Genomic DNA, 15267 nt, shown 5'->3' with positions numbered 1-15267 from the left:
AAAGACTTTTTTTCCTGCACAAATGACACTTTGTGCAGGGACAGTTTAAAGCACCAGAAACATGCGCCCCTTCACAGGCATACTATAGATACCCCCCAGCTACGAAATTTAAAGGAATATTACACTTTTATTGTTTCACTTTAATCATTATTAAAATCACTGCTCCTGAAAAAACGGCCGTTTTTAAAACTTTTTTTTGCATTGATCCATGTCCCCTGGGGCAGGACCAGGGTCCCCAAACACTTTTTAGGACAGTAACCTGCATATTACCCTTTAAAATTAGCACTTTAGATTTCTCCCATAGACTTGTATAGGGTGTTCCGGCTTTTCGAATTTGCTGCGAACAGCCCAAATTGTTCACTGTTCGCTGAACAGGCGAACAGGCAATGTTCGAGTAGAACATGAGTTCGACTCGAACTCGAAGCTCATCCCTAATCGTGATTCTCTCCTCATTGCTTCAGATTGGTCAAGGCAGATGTAGTACACTGATCGCGGGTAAGACAGACTCCAGGCAGATGGTCTATGGAAACTGTCAAGGCTTCAGGATCTTCTGACTCAAGTGCTGGGCGTAACTACAATTCTCTCTCTCTCTGCCCCGCTGATCAGGTTATGTGAGAGAGAGAGAGACTCGGGCAGAGGAGGCAGCGGCACGCGCAGACAGAGCAAGTGAGAATGTGACAATGACATGGATGTCACTGTCAGTGTCTCACTCTCACTGCTACTATTTCGGGGGGGGGGGGGAGGGGGCAATTGCCCTGTTGCCCCCCCCCCTGGATCCGCCCCTGCTCCCTGGTAGCGCACCCTCCTACAGTTAGAACACGCCCGGGGGAACACACTTAACCCCTTGATCACCCCCCAGTGTTACCCCCTTCCCTGTCATTTATACATTGATCAGTGAATCTTTATAGCACCGATGTAATAATGTCACTGGTCCCCAAAAATATTTGGGGTCAGATTTGTCAGATTTGTCCGCCGCAATGTCGCAGTCCTGTTAAAAATTGCAGATTGCTGCCATTACCAGTAAAAACAATTTTTAAAAAGTCCCAACATCTATCTCATAGACGCGATAACTTTTGCTCAAACCAATCAATATACACCTATTGCATTTTTTTTTACCAAAAATATGAAGAAGAATATATATCGGCCCAAATTGATGAATAAATTATTTTTTTATATTTTGTTTGGATATGTATTATAGCAGAAAGTAAAAAAAAAATTGTGTTTTTCAAAATTGTCAGTCTTTTTTTGCTTATAGCGCAAAAAATAAAAACTGAAGAGGTGTCAAATACCACCAAAAGAAAGCTCTATTTGTGGGAAAAAGGGAAGTTCAATTTTGTTTGGGTACAGCATTGCACAACTCTTAGTTAAAGTGACGCAGTGCCATATCACATGAAATTGGTCATTAAGAGGTCAAATCCTTCTGAAATGGTTAAAGTGCAAATAACTTTCCCAAAAGGCTTAAAAAAATAATAAATGTTCTTTACAGATATACATGTATATATATATGTTTCAGTCTGATTTGTTAGCTGAGAAAAAGGCATTTCTTTCTTTTTTAATGTTTACATTTACATTTTATGCTGCTTTAATAATATTACATTTGTAACACTTTATAAATAATAAATGTTAATTTGTTTTGAAAGCATTTCATGAGACTATTCCTTTAAAAAAAAAAACATATTATTGTATTATTTTTATATAAAAAACCTTCAAACATATATCAAATCCATTTTTACCAACTTAAAAAAATTGAGTAAACTTACAAGTTAATATCACTTAGTAGCTAAGTAATAGATCAGCACAGTGGTGTAGTGGTTAGCACTTTCGTCTAGCGGTAAAAGGGTCACGGGTTCAAATCCTGACCACGACACTCCCTGCCTGCAGTTTGCATGTTCTACCCTGTGCCTCTCTAGGTTTCCTCCAACATGCCAAAGACATTCTGGTAGAGTAATTGGCTCCTGAGTAAATTGGCCCTAATATGTATATGTATGAATGTGATTTAGGGATCTTCGATGGAAAGCTCCTTGAGGGAAGGGACTGATGTGAATGTATATGTAAAGCGCTCCATAAATTGATGGTGCTATATAAGTACTTGAAAATAAATAAGTATGTGTTCCTAACTTAAACTTTTCTATAAACTGGAAAAATTGAGTTCGCTTTACTTGAACCTATGGTCTATAAACTGGAAAAATTTAGTTGGCTTTACTTAAAAATATAGTTTCAGACAAGTTAAGGTATGTATGTTAAGGTATGTATTCCTAACTTAAAACACTATGGTCTATAAATTGAAAAAAAATTAGTTGGCTTTACTTAAACCAACTAAGCTGAAAACATGAAAAGGCTAATGAGTCAGACAAAAATAAGATTAGTTGACAGTACTTAAAAAGTTGCCTCGATTGAGTAGACCCAGCACAATATTTTTTACAGTGTATAAACTGGTTCGAACAGGGGTAAATACAGGAGAAATACAGAACAATGAAGACACAATGCTTGTCAACAGAACCTGCTGATGAAGTATATGCTTAAAGCACTGGCCTTAGTCTGGCCATACATTATACAATTTTCTTGAACAACTTTCTTTTGGCTTTACCTGAACCATATAATATGAGGTCAAACCTAAACTCTTTCAATTTGTATGCAATCAGGCAGGCCTTTGCACTACATACTTGAAAGTAAATCTAAAGAAAATTGAATAAGAAAATTGTATGATGTATGGCCAGCTTTACTTTAAAGTCAACTAACTTGGCTAGGTGTGAAAGCTGGTCCTTGGTCTAGCTGCAGTGGAGAAGAATGTCCAGTAGATGGCAGGCAGAAGGGCAAATTCACACAAGAATGGGGGCAATTTGCTGTGTGATTCGCATCGCACACAGCTCCTTTTATTTTCTCTGTACAAACTTTATTTGAAGTGTACAAAGTAGGAGTTGCTGGCACATAGAATTTAAAAAGCTGCCAAACCCTGTAATCTGCTTTAGACGAAATTTGTCAAAGGGTACATTCAGGCATATATGGTGAGACAATTCAGTTTTAAAATATTTTTGGACCCAAGTGTATTAGACATTATGTAACATATTAGAATACCAATTCCAGATGACACCATTAGAGACCCTTCTCTATAAGAAACCCTACACTGCCAGAACCCCTGCACAGCAGTCCCCTATTACATCAGGGTCCCCATCAGACTCCTCATTACATCAGGGTGCCTGTCAGAGTGCCCCCTTCCTTCAGTTTCCCCAGCAGAGTCCCCCTTATTTCAAAGTCCTAATCAGAGTCTCCCTCCCCCTTTACATCACAGTCTTCCTTTACATCAGGGTTCCTATCAGAGACCCCTTACATCAGGGTCCGTATCAGAATCCCCCTTATTTTAATTTCCTAACCAAAATATCCCCCCTCCCCCATTTACAGTATATTCTGCCCTTACCTCTGGGTCCCCATCAGAGACCTCCTTACATCAGTGTCCCCAAGAGAGCCCACTTATATCGGTGTCCCCATCAGATCAATCCCCACTTCCATCAGGGTCACCCTTACCACTGTATGCATGGCTGTAGCTATGTGGCATCAGTGCCAGATCTGGGAGGCAGAGTAGGTCTGAACAGAGACATTTTTATCCCCTCATGAATACTTGTGCAAGTATGTTGTGGGTTACTATGACGCTGCCGGCTTAGGGAGGAGACTGAAGTGAAGAGCATAAGCAGCTTGTGCTGACCTTAATCTTCAATCTGTGAATTTTGCAGATTTGCCAATGACCTGTAGTCCTGTAGTGGGCTGGATGCGACCCACGAGCCATAGTTTGGAGACCCCTGATATAACCCAACAAAATGTAAGCAAACTGATTGAAAGAAAAAAAAGATTAAGGTACACTGAACATTATTAATATCTACTTAGCACTACCAAAAAAAATAAAATCATCCTAATCTAATAAATGTTTCATACAATTTCATCCAAATTGTACATGTTGGTTCCCCATTGGAATTTACTTCATGTACCCAAAGGAAAAGGAAGTGAGGAAAAATCTACCTTAGCACTGTCTTCAGATGGTTTACTTTCTTCTTTGAGTACAATGTTTTTAAACATCTTTAGCAGCCACTGTTTGGACACAGACCAGTCTCTGAAAGACAGAATAGGAAAGATCAGATTGTTAGGACTATTGGGGTTAAAAATAATTCATTCCTAAGGCCTTTGCATCATATTTATATATATATATATATATATATATATATATATATATATATATATTTATATATATATATATATATATACATATATACACACACACACACGCACACACATACATACATATACACACTATATTATATATATATATATATATATATATATATTGTACAGGATGCCAAGGTTGAGTCCTGGACGGGTGCTATGTGGTGCCTATATTCGGGATGTGGTCCCATTAAGGGAATCATGGTAGGCCTCAGGGGGTCACCCAAAAATAGGTGACAAATTCCGGGGATAGTTATTGGGAGAAGACTGACTCGCGGTCCTCTCTATATTTTAAGAGAGATAGTTGGGACCTGGAATTTGGGAGGCTCTGAAGTGACATTTGGGTGGGAAAGAGCCTCCCTCCCTGACCACAGGGATTCGGCCCACAGGGGGTTAACGGCCTCCAGGAAGACAGACAGCCTATAAGACAGGAAGCAGTAGAGAGGTGGTGGTGAGGAGGAGAAGGAGATGAACACCTGTCTGAGGAGCTGTCTGGCTGTGTTGTTGTATTTGCTGTTTTTCTGTTTTTCTGTTTTGGAGGCTGCAAAAAAGTTCTCTGCAAGGACTCTAAAGAAACTTTTTGGTGAAGACCTGTCTACAGAACTGTAGGTGCTTTTCTTTTCCTATTTGTGCTGAAGACAAGCAGACTTTTATTTACGTTTTTTATTTGCTGAAGAAAAGCTTTATTTTTGTTTTAATTATAAATAAATATATTTTTGGTTTCACCTTATCCCGGTTTAAGCACTTAATCCCGCGGAGCTAGTATCCCCAAACTTCACTATATATATATATATATATATTATATATATATATATATATATATATATATATATATATATATATATATATATATATATATATATATATATATATTAAAAAAATTTTTTTTTATATATATAAAGAGGTTAACTTAAGTTCATTGTCTTTGAAACCAAGAAACCCACACAAGAGGATTTGTAAGAGACTCTAGGCTCCTTGCATATCAGCCCGATTTATAAATTAAGTACCTCAGACACATCGGATAAGGAACTGACCAAGACAAATGTGGGTTAAGTCTCGAATATCACTGAACATAAACAGATTTTTTTTTCTCTTTTCGGGATTGAGAGAGGGAATAGAGATGTGTTTATAAACTGAGTTTTTTAAATATATTGTATTATGTACTGTGTAAGCAATCGTATTAACAATAATTCCCACTATATAAGAACATTATATTGAAGTAATTATATGCATGATTAAGTGAATGATTTTACATACAGTAAAACCTAGGTTTCAGAGTAACTTGGTTTGAGAGCGTTTTGTAAGACAAGCAAACATTTTTCTAAAAATGTTTTACTTGATATACAAGTGATGTCTTGATATACAAGTAGTACAACTGAGTATAAAAGAGAAGAGAGGCGCCTCCAAGTGTACCAATATGGTTATATTTAATGATCGTTGCAATATTTTATGTCAAAATGTATTGCGCAGCAGTCTTTCAAATGCAATTTTTTTTTAGGAAAAAATACACTTTCATGAATTTAAAAAAAACGAAACAGTAAAGTTAGCCCAATTTTTTTGTATAATGTGAAAGAATAGACACCAGGGGTGGACTGACAACTCATGGGGCCCCTGGACAATAGGAGATTATGGGGCCTCCAGGCAATCCAAGATTATGGGGCCACACAGTATACAATCAGACAGTATACATGTACACACAGTATACACAGACATGTTTCTATTGGCTGAGAAGGTAATGAAGAGGTGGGGCAGCTATAATCTCAGGATTTTTAGACCAAAAGGATGTCGGTAAGGGACAGTTCTGAGACAGATGTAAAAAAAAAAACACAGATTTTTACATACTTTCCCTGGTTTTACTGAGGCTGGCAACCCTGATGGGGCCCCCTAGTGGTTTGGGGGCCCTCGGGCAGTGCCCGAATGGCCCAATGGTCAGTCTGCCCCTGATAGACACCCAACATGTCATGCTTTGAAATTGCGCACACTCGTGGAATGGGGACAAAGTATGTTACCAAAAAATCTCCATAGGCGGTACTTTAAAAAAAAAAAAAGACGGTTACCAGGTTAGAGTTACAGATGAGGTCCAGTGCTAGAATTATTGCTCTCACTCTGACAAACGCGGTGATACCTCACATGTGTGATTTGAACATAATTTACATATGCGAGCACGACTTACATGTATGTTTTCTTTGCTGCATTAGCTCGCAGGGATGGGGGAACTTAAAAAAAAGTTTTTGGGGCGTTTTAGAATTTCTATTATTTTTATTAAAAAAATTTGTTTTTGTTATTTGTGTTGAAATGAACACCACTTTTTTTGCTGTCACAAGGAATGTAAACATCCCTTATGACAGTAATAAGTGATGACAGGTACTCTTTATGGAGAGATCGGGGGTCTAAAAGACCCCAAATCCTTTCTTTACACTTCAAAGTATTCAGATAGCCAAAAACGGCGATTCTGAATACAGTTTTTTTTTTTTAAACAGCGCCATTGGCAGATGAGTAAACCAGAAGTGATGTCGTTTTAGCCGCATTGGTTGTTATCCCTGAAGAGCCCGACCGCCCCTCTAAAAAACAGTACCGGGTTTAACCCCTGAAAGCCAAGGCCACATATATGCGTATTCTCGGCAGGAAGGGGTTAATTATCAACCATGTGAGTTGCTAAATGTTGTATCTTCGTTAAATTTAACAATATTGCTACACTTAGAGGGGCCTCTCTTCTCCTTTATACTCTGTAGCTCCTGCTGGAGTTTGCTTCTAATCCCCTTGTGGAGGCTGCCATTTGTGGATGGACATTTTATAGTTACACAACCTATCACATTGCTATAATCTTTTTACATGGACTTTGAACTGAAGGACTTCTGAATAAATAGTAAATTATTTCTTATGGAGAAATTTGCTTTGATATACAAGTGCTCAGGGCTGGTGCAAGGATTTTTGGCACCCTAGGCGAAACCTCATTTTGCCGCCCCCCCCATTGGCTCCACCCCTGACTCCACCCCCAGAATACCGCTTCACCAGGGCTCAACAATTCCGCCTCGCCAGCGCCCATAAATTACAGACTTGGGGGGACATTTGGTAGATCAGTCAACATAATAGATATATATACACTCACATTTTAAAATAAAATTTCATGGTCATCACATTCACATAATGTTATTCTCATTAAGGCCCCTTTCACACTGGGGCGGTGCGGGCGTCAGCGGCAAAGCGCTGCTATTTTTAGCAGCGCTTTACCGTTGTTTTAGCGGCGGTCTGCGTTTAACCTCCGCTAGCGGCCGAAAAAGGGTTAAACCCGCCCGCAAAGCGCCCGCAAAGCGCCGCTGCAGCGGCGCTTTGCCCGCGGTATAGCCGTGCTGCCCCATTGATTTCCATTGGATAAGAGCGGTTTCACCGCTCCAAATATGCTCCAAATATGCGGCTAGCAGGACTTTTTTCACCGTCCTGCTGGCGCACCGCTCCAGGGTGAAAACCCTCCGGCTTTCACACTGGAGTGAAAGGGGCCGGTTTTTTCAGGCACTATACAGGGGCTATTTTTAGCGCTGTAGCGCCTGAAAACCACCCCAGTGTGAAAGGGGCCTAATAGAGAGAAAGCAACAGTTTTTTACTTACCTCATGGTCACACCAGTAACCTGTTGCTGGCACCAACTGTATTTGCCAGCCTGTGTACCTGCCTCTTGTGGAGTGGTGCCTCTTCTCTTCCTGTTCTAGCTAGCCCAGGCTGCGAGCACCTGACCCCAAGCCCAGAGAGCGGCCTTCAAGTGCCACGCCGACGTCGCCGTGCTGTATCCCATGATGATGCATGCTGCATCCATCCTCCATCCATCCTTCCAGGAGAGCGTGGGGGCGGGGCCAAGGGGTTCTGTGCTATGAAATGACATGTGTCATCATGTCACATAGGACTGACAGAGAGTGGAGGGGGGACAGGGGGGACGGGCGGCTGCTGCTGTGCCTGTGTGTTATCATCATGAGTAATGTCACAGACCGTCGGACTGACAGAGAATGCAGGGGGGGGGGGGGGCGGCTGCTGCTGTACCTGTGTGTTATCATCATGACGACTCATGATGATAACACACAGGTACAGCAGCAGCCCCCCCCTCCCCCCCCCATTTCTCTGTCAGTCCGACGGTCTGTGACATTACTCATGATGATAAAACACAGGCGCAGCAGCCGTCCGTCCCTCCCCCCCTCCACTCTCTGTCAGTCCGATGGTCTGTGACATTACTCATGATTCATCAGCTGCTGCTGCTGCTGCTGCTGCTGCTGTGTGTCATCATCATCATGACTAATGTCACACAGTCACAGACGGACTGACAGAGAGCGGATCGGAGGAGGGGGGCAGGCAGCTGCTGCCTTTGACACTGAGAGGCATGAGCGAGGTGATACTATAGCAGAAGAGAGGATTACTGGAAAGCCAGAGCGGGGCAGGGGGGGGAGGGTGGATGGCGCTGTTGCTTAACATGGCACTGGCACAGTAGTAGTTGCAGCAAGGACAGTGCAGCCAGCCAGGAACAAAAATAACCAGCGGCCGGGCGCCCTAGGCGACAGTGTGCCCCAGGCGGTTGCCTAGTCTGCCTAGTGGTAGTGCCAGCCCTGAAAGTGCTTTGAATTACAAGCATGTTTCTGGAACGAATTATGCTCACAATCCAAGGTTTTACTGTATTTTAATAATCATTTTTCTTTCATAATATATTCATAATGTATTGTTTAGATATATATAAAACCCATTAATGCATATACATTATCATAATAAGGGTTACAAATATGGAATCCTATGAAAAGTTTAACAGTATAGAAACTTTCCTTGTGAAATAATGCACACATTACCTAGTTCAAGGAATTTAAAGATAAGGTAATTAGTGTGGGTATATTTTATTAAAGTAATAGATCTTATAAATCTCACTATGTACAGAGTGGTTGACATTAGTCTGATAGTTTTTGATAGTTTATTGTGTTTTTTTTAAAGCTAAAGAGGTTATTCAAGTATTACATGAAGTCAAATTTTTATACAATACTTTATTCACCATTGGCCCTTTGGCCAATGGTGAATAAAGGAAACTACAATTTTTCCTATAAGGGTTATCCAGGAAGTGACACGTGTTTTATGTCACTTATGACGTGAAAGCCATTTCCACACCCCTATTCTAGGGGGATATAGAGACATATAGAGAGATGGTTACACATGACAGTGGGGGTCTTGAGAAAGGTAGAGAGAATCTTGAGGAGACGGAAGGAGATCTTGAGACAGAGAGACAAGAGGAGAAAAACAAAGCGCAGATATATAGTTGTAGCACAAACCCCTGAAGGAGCTGCTGGTTATTTTTGGTCTTACCGTTACCTTTCGTTCTCCTTATGACACGTCTAGGGGATGTCCCGTGGTAGATGGCCCAGTAACTTGAGACTGACAAATGATCCAGTTGAATGGATTTTTATTTGCAAACATCAACCATTGAACAATGTTTTAACTTGGGATCAGAGGGTTGGAAAGAAGAGTTCAGGTACTCTCACTGTCAAAGTCTATAACGTTAAGGAACTTGCTTACTTTGACTGCACCCAGAGAATAGCCATTTGCAGCTGGATGAGCACTCAGGTTGGACAGTCCCTCTCTCACAAGGTCTAGCAGCCAACAAGGTGCTTACTCAGGAACAAAGTCTTTATCACCGACGTTGTAGCAGAACACATAGTGAAACTAAGCTGTAGAACACTTGTAGGATAACTGGATCTTTCGGCCCACTTGGCGATATCCCTCAAGACCAGATTCTCTCAGTCACTTCAGCCCTTCCAGGCTCTTAAGAATAACCAACCTCACACGTGGTATTCTTCTAAAGAGTACTCCTCTGGAATGCTCAAAGTACACTGGGCTTCTCCCGGACCGGAGACAGCACCCATCCACCTCAGAATCCTTACTCAGTTCCCTTGCGTTGGGACCGGAACACCAAACCACGTGACGTCTGTGTCTTAAATACCCTCTCCCAGAGGGCACAGCAGGAGGGCCAATCCCACTGACCTAACTCTGAGAGGGAATAATTCAAGCGCCTAACCAGACCACAGTTCCATGCCTGCAACCAGAGACAGTGCCCCCTGTGGCCAGGCTGAACATCTCACAGTCTAGTCAGACTGACACCGAAGCCAAATTTAGTCAAATAGGCCCAAACCAAACCGTGGTTTGGATAAAGCTTTAATTTTGAAAACATAGTGCGTGCTCTTCAGCAGCCCGCCGCTAAACACTCCCCTCACTTATTTAGACGATGTCCCCATCGTCTGGGGAAGACAAGAAAAAAGAAACCCAGAGCAAACAACTAATCCTATCAAAAAAATAAAGCGCTGCGCAAACTGTTGGCGCTATATAAATCCTGAATAATAATAATAATAAAAAAAAAAAAAAAAAAAAAACATGAGAGTACCTGAGTTGAGGTGGGGAAGGGAAAAAAGGGAAAGGAAAGCAGCAGTAAAACTTTCACATTGCAGCAATACAAGAACATTTTACATTACAATTACCACCCAAGCCTTTCTATCTAACCCACCCCATTCTCCGGTGGTTTGATAGATGTCCTCCAGTGGATCCTGAAAAATACTTCTCTTTTCCAACCCTTAAACTTCTTAAATTCCTAAAACCGTTAATTTTTTCTGTAAGACAGTACTAATTGCGCTGACTCATGGCACCTAGTGGTATGTGTCGCTGAAATGCAGTATTTAACCTAAAAACAGTTTAAGTATTCTTGACACGGTGGATGTTCCATTCTCTGTGTGACTGACTCTGACTAATTATCCCAAGGTTCAGTAACTTAGTAGTAGTATTAGTAGTAACTCAGTTCACCAGTAGAAACGGGGATCAGGCAAAGTTAAGTCTCTCCCCTGCGCATCCACAGTAGTAACAAAGTACACAGCACTGTCTTTATCCAGTCTGCAGATCACAACTTTGTCCTCATAGATGTGCCGTCCGTAACTCCAATGCCGTAAGCATCTGATAAACCCTTCATAAAGCTCCGGTGAAAAGGCCTTTTTTTTCCGGAGTGGCTTTGGTACTTTTAAGTAGCTCTAAACATCGTCCTCGTATCAGGCCTCAAGGTTCTTTTCAATAACAGTCATAGTGTCCCTTGGAACGTAGGGGAATTCCAACCCATACTCATTAGCTACGCTCTTAAGAAGAAGTCTCTGTGACCTTGCAAGTCTCGGTAATGCATGGGCACTTCCTTCCCCGGATGGTATGCAGGAGTTTGGGGACCGTTGCACCAACGTGGCAGAGTCCCTTTTCAGTGTGGGCAAATTCACGGGTTTAGGGAGAGTCACATTTACTGTGATGGGGTTTTCCACACTCGGCGTTCCATCCCCTGAGGTTAGAGTTAGCTAGTCCGAAACATCTGTACAAGTGGCGGCTACATCATCCCCTCCAGCCCACAACAACTCCTCCGATAATGTCCCCAAAATGTCATAATCTTCAACATCTGACAAAGACTCTAACTCTGAATCTCTGTATTGCTCTGCTGGTAAGTAGTTAACTAAAAGTGTACTCACGGTCAGACTTTTCTCCGAAGCGACCTTCTTCCCCTGATTGGATCCAGCTGGACTCGGTGGCGGATCTTTACGTTGACTCCACTAAGACTTCCTTTCCAAAGGAGGCATAGTGATTTCCGTAGCAGTGGTAGAAGCAGTGTCCATCTGCTCCAGAGTGGTCTCCTCAGTGGTTTCAGTAACAGACGTAGCAGTATCTCCCTCGGGGATGTCAGCAACAACAGGTGTTACCGCGGTGGAAGGCTTCACTGAAGGGGCGAAAATGGCAGACTCCTCGGCTGTCACACCCATGGCCCAGTCCACGCGGTAGGCCTTTGGTGGTGTGACTGACTGCTCCATTTTTAAAGTGTATTCTCCACACTTTCTACATCTGGAGAAAGGCCGAGGGTTAGCGACCAGGCCGTTGCACTTCCCGCACAACATACCCAGGCCTTCGATGTCTCCTGTAGTGTAGAGTACGAACCGCCCCTGCGGCAGCAAGCAAATGCCCGTGTCTGTGAGCATGGTACTAGGCAGCTGTATTCCTGCAGGACCCCTTCCAAGAGGCATCCTGTGTCCTGACACAGGTTGCACACCTGGAGCATGGTACATCCTCCAACACTTTTTCTCCAAGCTCCGAGGAAAAAAATTGATTTGTCTTTCCTCCTTCCGCAACACACTCTCCACGGTGCCTCATGCAGGAAATAACAACTCAGACTAATCCCACTTGGGTGCTCAGGTTACGCAACTTTGCAGGCTTTTTGGCAAGGGCTCCTCCCACGCTTACGCACCTCAGTGAAAGTCCGAGTAAAGATGGCGCAGATGCTGCAGTTACAAAACACAACCCTCTGTCCTTGCTTTACTATGCATACAGTTCTTTTGCGAGGTAACGGTAAAATCCCGGACAATGAGCCCCCACATGTGGCACTAACCCCCGAAGGAGCTGCTGTTTATTTTTTGGGCTTACCGTTAGTTCTCCTTATGACATGTCTAGGGGATGTCCCACAGTAGATGGCCCAGTAACTTGAGACTGACAAATGATCCAGTTGAACGGATTTTTATTTGCAAACGTCAACCATTGAACAGTGTTTTAACTTGGGATCAGAGGGTTGGAAAGAAGAGTTCAGGTACTCTAAATGTCAAAGTCTATAACGTTAAGGAACTTGTTTACTTTGACTGCATCCAGAGAATAGCCATTCGCAGCTGGATGAACACTCAGGTTGGACAGCCCCTCTCTCACAAGGCCTAGCAGCCAACAAGGTGCTTACTCAGGAACAAAGTCTTTATCACCGATGTTGTAGCAGAACACGTAGGGAAACTAAGCTGTAGAACACTTGTAGAATACCTGGATCTTTCGGCCCACTTGGCGATATCCCTCAAGATCGGATTCTCTTAGTCACTTCAGCCCTTCCAGGCTCTTGTTAAGAAAAACCAACCTCACGCATGGTATTCTTCTAAAGAGTCCTCCCCTGGAATGCTCAAAGTACACTGGGCTTCTCCCGGACCTTAGACAGCACCCATCCACCTCAGAATCCTTCCTCAGTTCCCTTGCCTTGGGCTAGCCAGCCCCGAGGCATCAAAGTTGGGTGGAACCGCACCCCAGGCCATAGCCTTCCTGGGGGCTGGTCAGGACGACCAGGACCATATACTCAGCACAGCATACTGGACTGGAACGCCGAACCATGTGACATCCGTGTCTTAAATACCCTCTCCCAGAGGGCACAACGGGAGGGCCACTCCCACTGACCTGACTCCGAGAGGGAATAATTCAAGCGCCTAACCAGACCACAGTTCCACGCCTGCCACCAGAGACAGTGCCCCCCGTGGCCAAGCTGAACATCTCACAGTCTAGTCAGACTGACACCAAAGCCAAATTTAGTCAAATAGGCCCAAACCAAACTGTGGTTTGGGCAAAGCTTTAATTTTGAAAACATAGCGTGTGCTCTTCAGGAGCCTGCCGCTACATAGTAATGAGGGTCAAAGAAGCCCTTTGGACATCCAATTGATACTTCTCAAAACAAGAGTCTTATGACACGTACATACGATTGGAATTCTGGCCAGAAAAAGACCAATGAGAGCTCTTCATTGGAAAATGCAACTGTGTGTATGCTCCATCGGAATTTAGCTGTCCGAATTCCCGCCAGCCAAAAATTGATAGTATGTTCTCAATTTTCCCGACGGAAAAACTTTCTATCGGTAATTCCGATTGTGTGTAATTCCGACACACCAAAAATCACGCATTCTCAGATTCAACTATGAGACGGAAGCTATTGGCTACTGGCTATTGAACTTCCTTTTTATAGTCCTGTCATACGTGTTGTACGTCACCGCGTTCTAAACAATCAGAATTTGGTGTGACCGTGTGTAGGCAAGACAGCTTGAGTGGAATTCCCTCGGGAAAACCATCAGAGCTTCTTCCGACGAGAATTTTGATCGTGTGTGTACACGGCATTAAGCCATGGTAAAGTATTAATGTTTTTATATTTACCTTTTTAATTGAAGTTGTTTGAGCATATGCCTAACTAACCCAATCAAAATTGGTAGTTCATTTTTGGAATGAACTGAACTCTAACTGCAGTATGAATTTGTTTCGCTTTTAACCCAAGGGAGATATGTATAATTGATAATGCTGGGAAAAATACTGTTAGGAGATGCTGATGTCAGCTCCAGCCACCTGTCTCTGTCTGTTGTCTGCTATAATGTAATTAGTCTAGTATGACCTGTCACTGCTTCTAAGAGTATTTTCACCAATTGTTGTTTGTGCCAATTAACCCTGAAATCGTATGAAGGAGTTCTGTGTTGAGATGTATGATAATGTGTATTGTATAGTTGGTGAGCAAGGAGACGTGAAGTATGGCCCAAAGATCATGTCTCTGAGTCACCTAGGCTGTCTAAAGTATTAGATAATTAGCTCATGTTAAATAGGTTTCTGGTTACAGGTTGTATTTTCACCCTGCTGTATATATTTGTGTGAGATCTCAAAATAAAGTGAGATTCCCATTAGATATAGTTTGAATCTTGGAGCATCGGATGAGTGAACCATCAGATGTTGCGATCTGCAATCTGATCCAATAGCAGCAAAGGAGAGTGGAACTGAACAAGTAGGGGCTTGTTACATTGGTTGGCAGGGGTGGGATTTGCTCTCCAGTTACTGGGACACTCCAAACCACCACAGTGAATGACCAGCTATGCAGCCTTCAGGACAGCCACACTGAAAGACTTACTTGAGAGCCGTGGAGGGACTGGTGGGATTGTGCTTCCTTGCTGTGAACACATCCAAACCATCACCTGGATCCAAGGTCCGCATAGCAGGAGAAGAGAGGTACAGATACGTCGTCATGGAAGAGGAATTCCAAAGGAGGTTACGAGAGATTTGGACACAGCCCAGAGGACCAGTATCGGTGCAGGTCCTGCTGGGATGGTATGATTCTGTCCGCCTACAACTCTGGAAGAAAGCGCTATCCCTAGAGCAGCACCACCAGGGAAAAAGTCTCCCCTCCATCCATGTAAGGTACTGGTCGCAGTATGAAGTACGAATACTGTTATTGGGGGAACAACCAAAACCGGAGT

General features: G+C 42.8%; 1 protein-coding gene across 1 annotated transcript in view; it reads right to left on the bottom strand.

Moving 5' to 3' along the window:
- The window catches only part of LOC143988970 (24-hydroxycholesterol 7-alpha-hydroxylase-like), a 188846-nt gene that overhangs the window by 107243 nt on the left and 66336 nt on the right, over positions 1–15267 (bottom strand). Inside the window, exon 5 of the mRNA XM_077488932.1 lies at positions 4012–4102. Coding sequence (XP_077345058.1) covers positions 4012–4102 — 91 coding nt within the window. The remainder of the gene's footprint in view (positions 1–4011; positions 4103–15267) is intronic.

This window comes from Lithobates pipiens, unplaced genomic scaffold (assembly GCF_037356315.1).
Source record: "Lithobates pipiens isolate NorthernLeopardFrog02 unplaced genomic scaffold, aLitPip1_a1.2 Scaffold_18, whole genome shotgun sequence".
In the NCBI taxonomy this organism is placed as follows: Eukaryota; Metazoa; Chordata; class Amphibia; order Anura; family Ranidae; genus Lithobates; species Lithobates pipiens.
The sequence above is the reverse complement of the archived record's forward strand: the minus strand, read 5'-3'. Positions and strand labels throughout refer to the sequence as shown.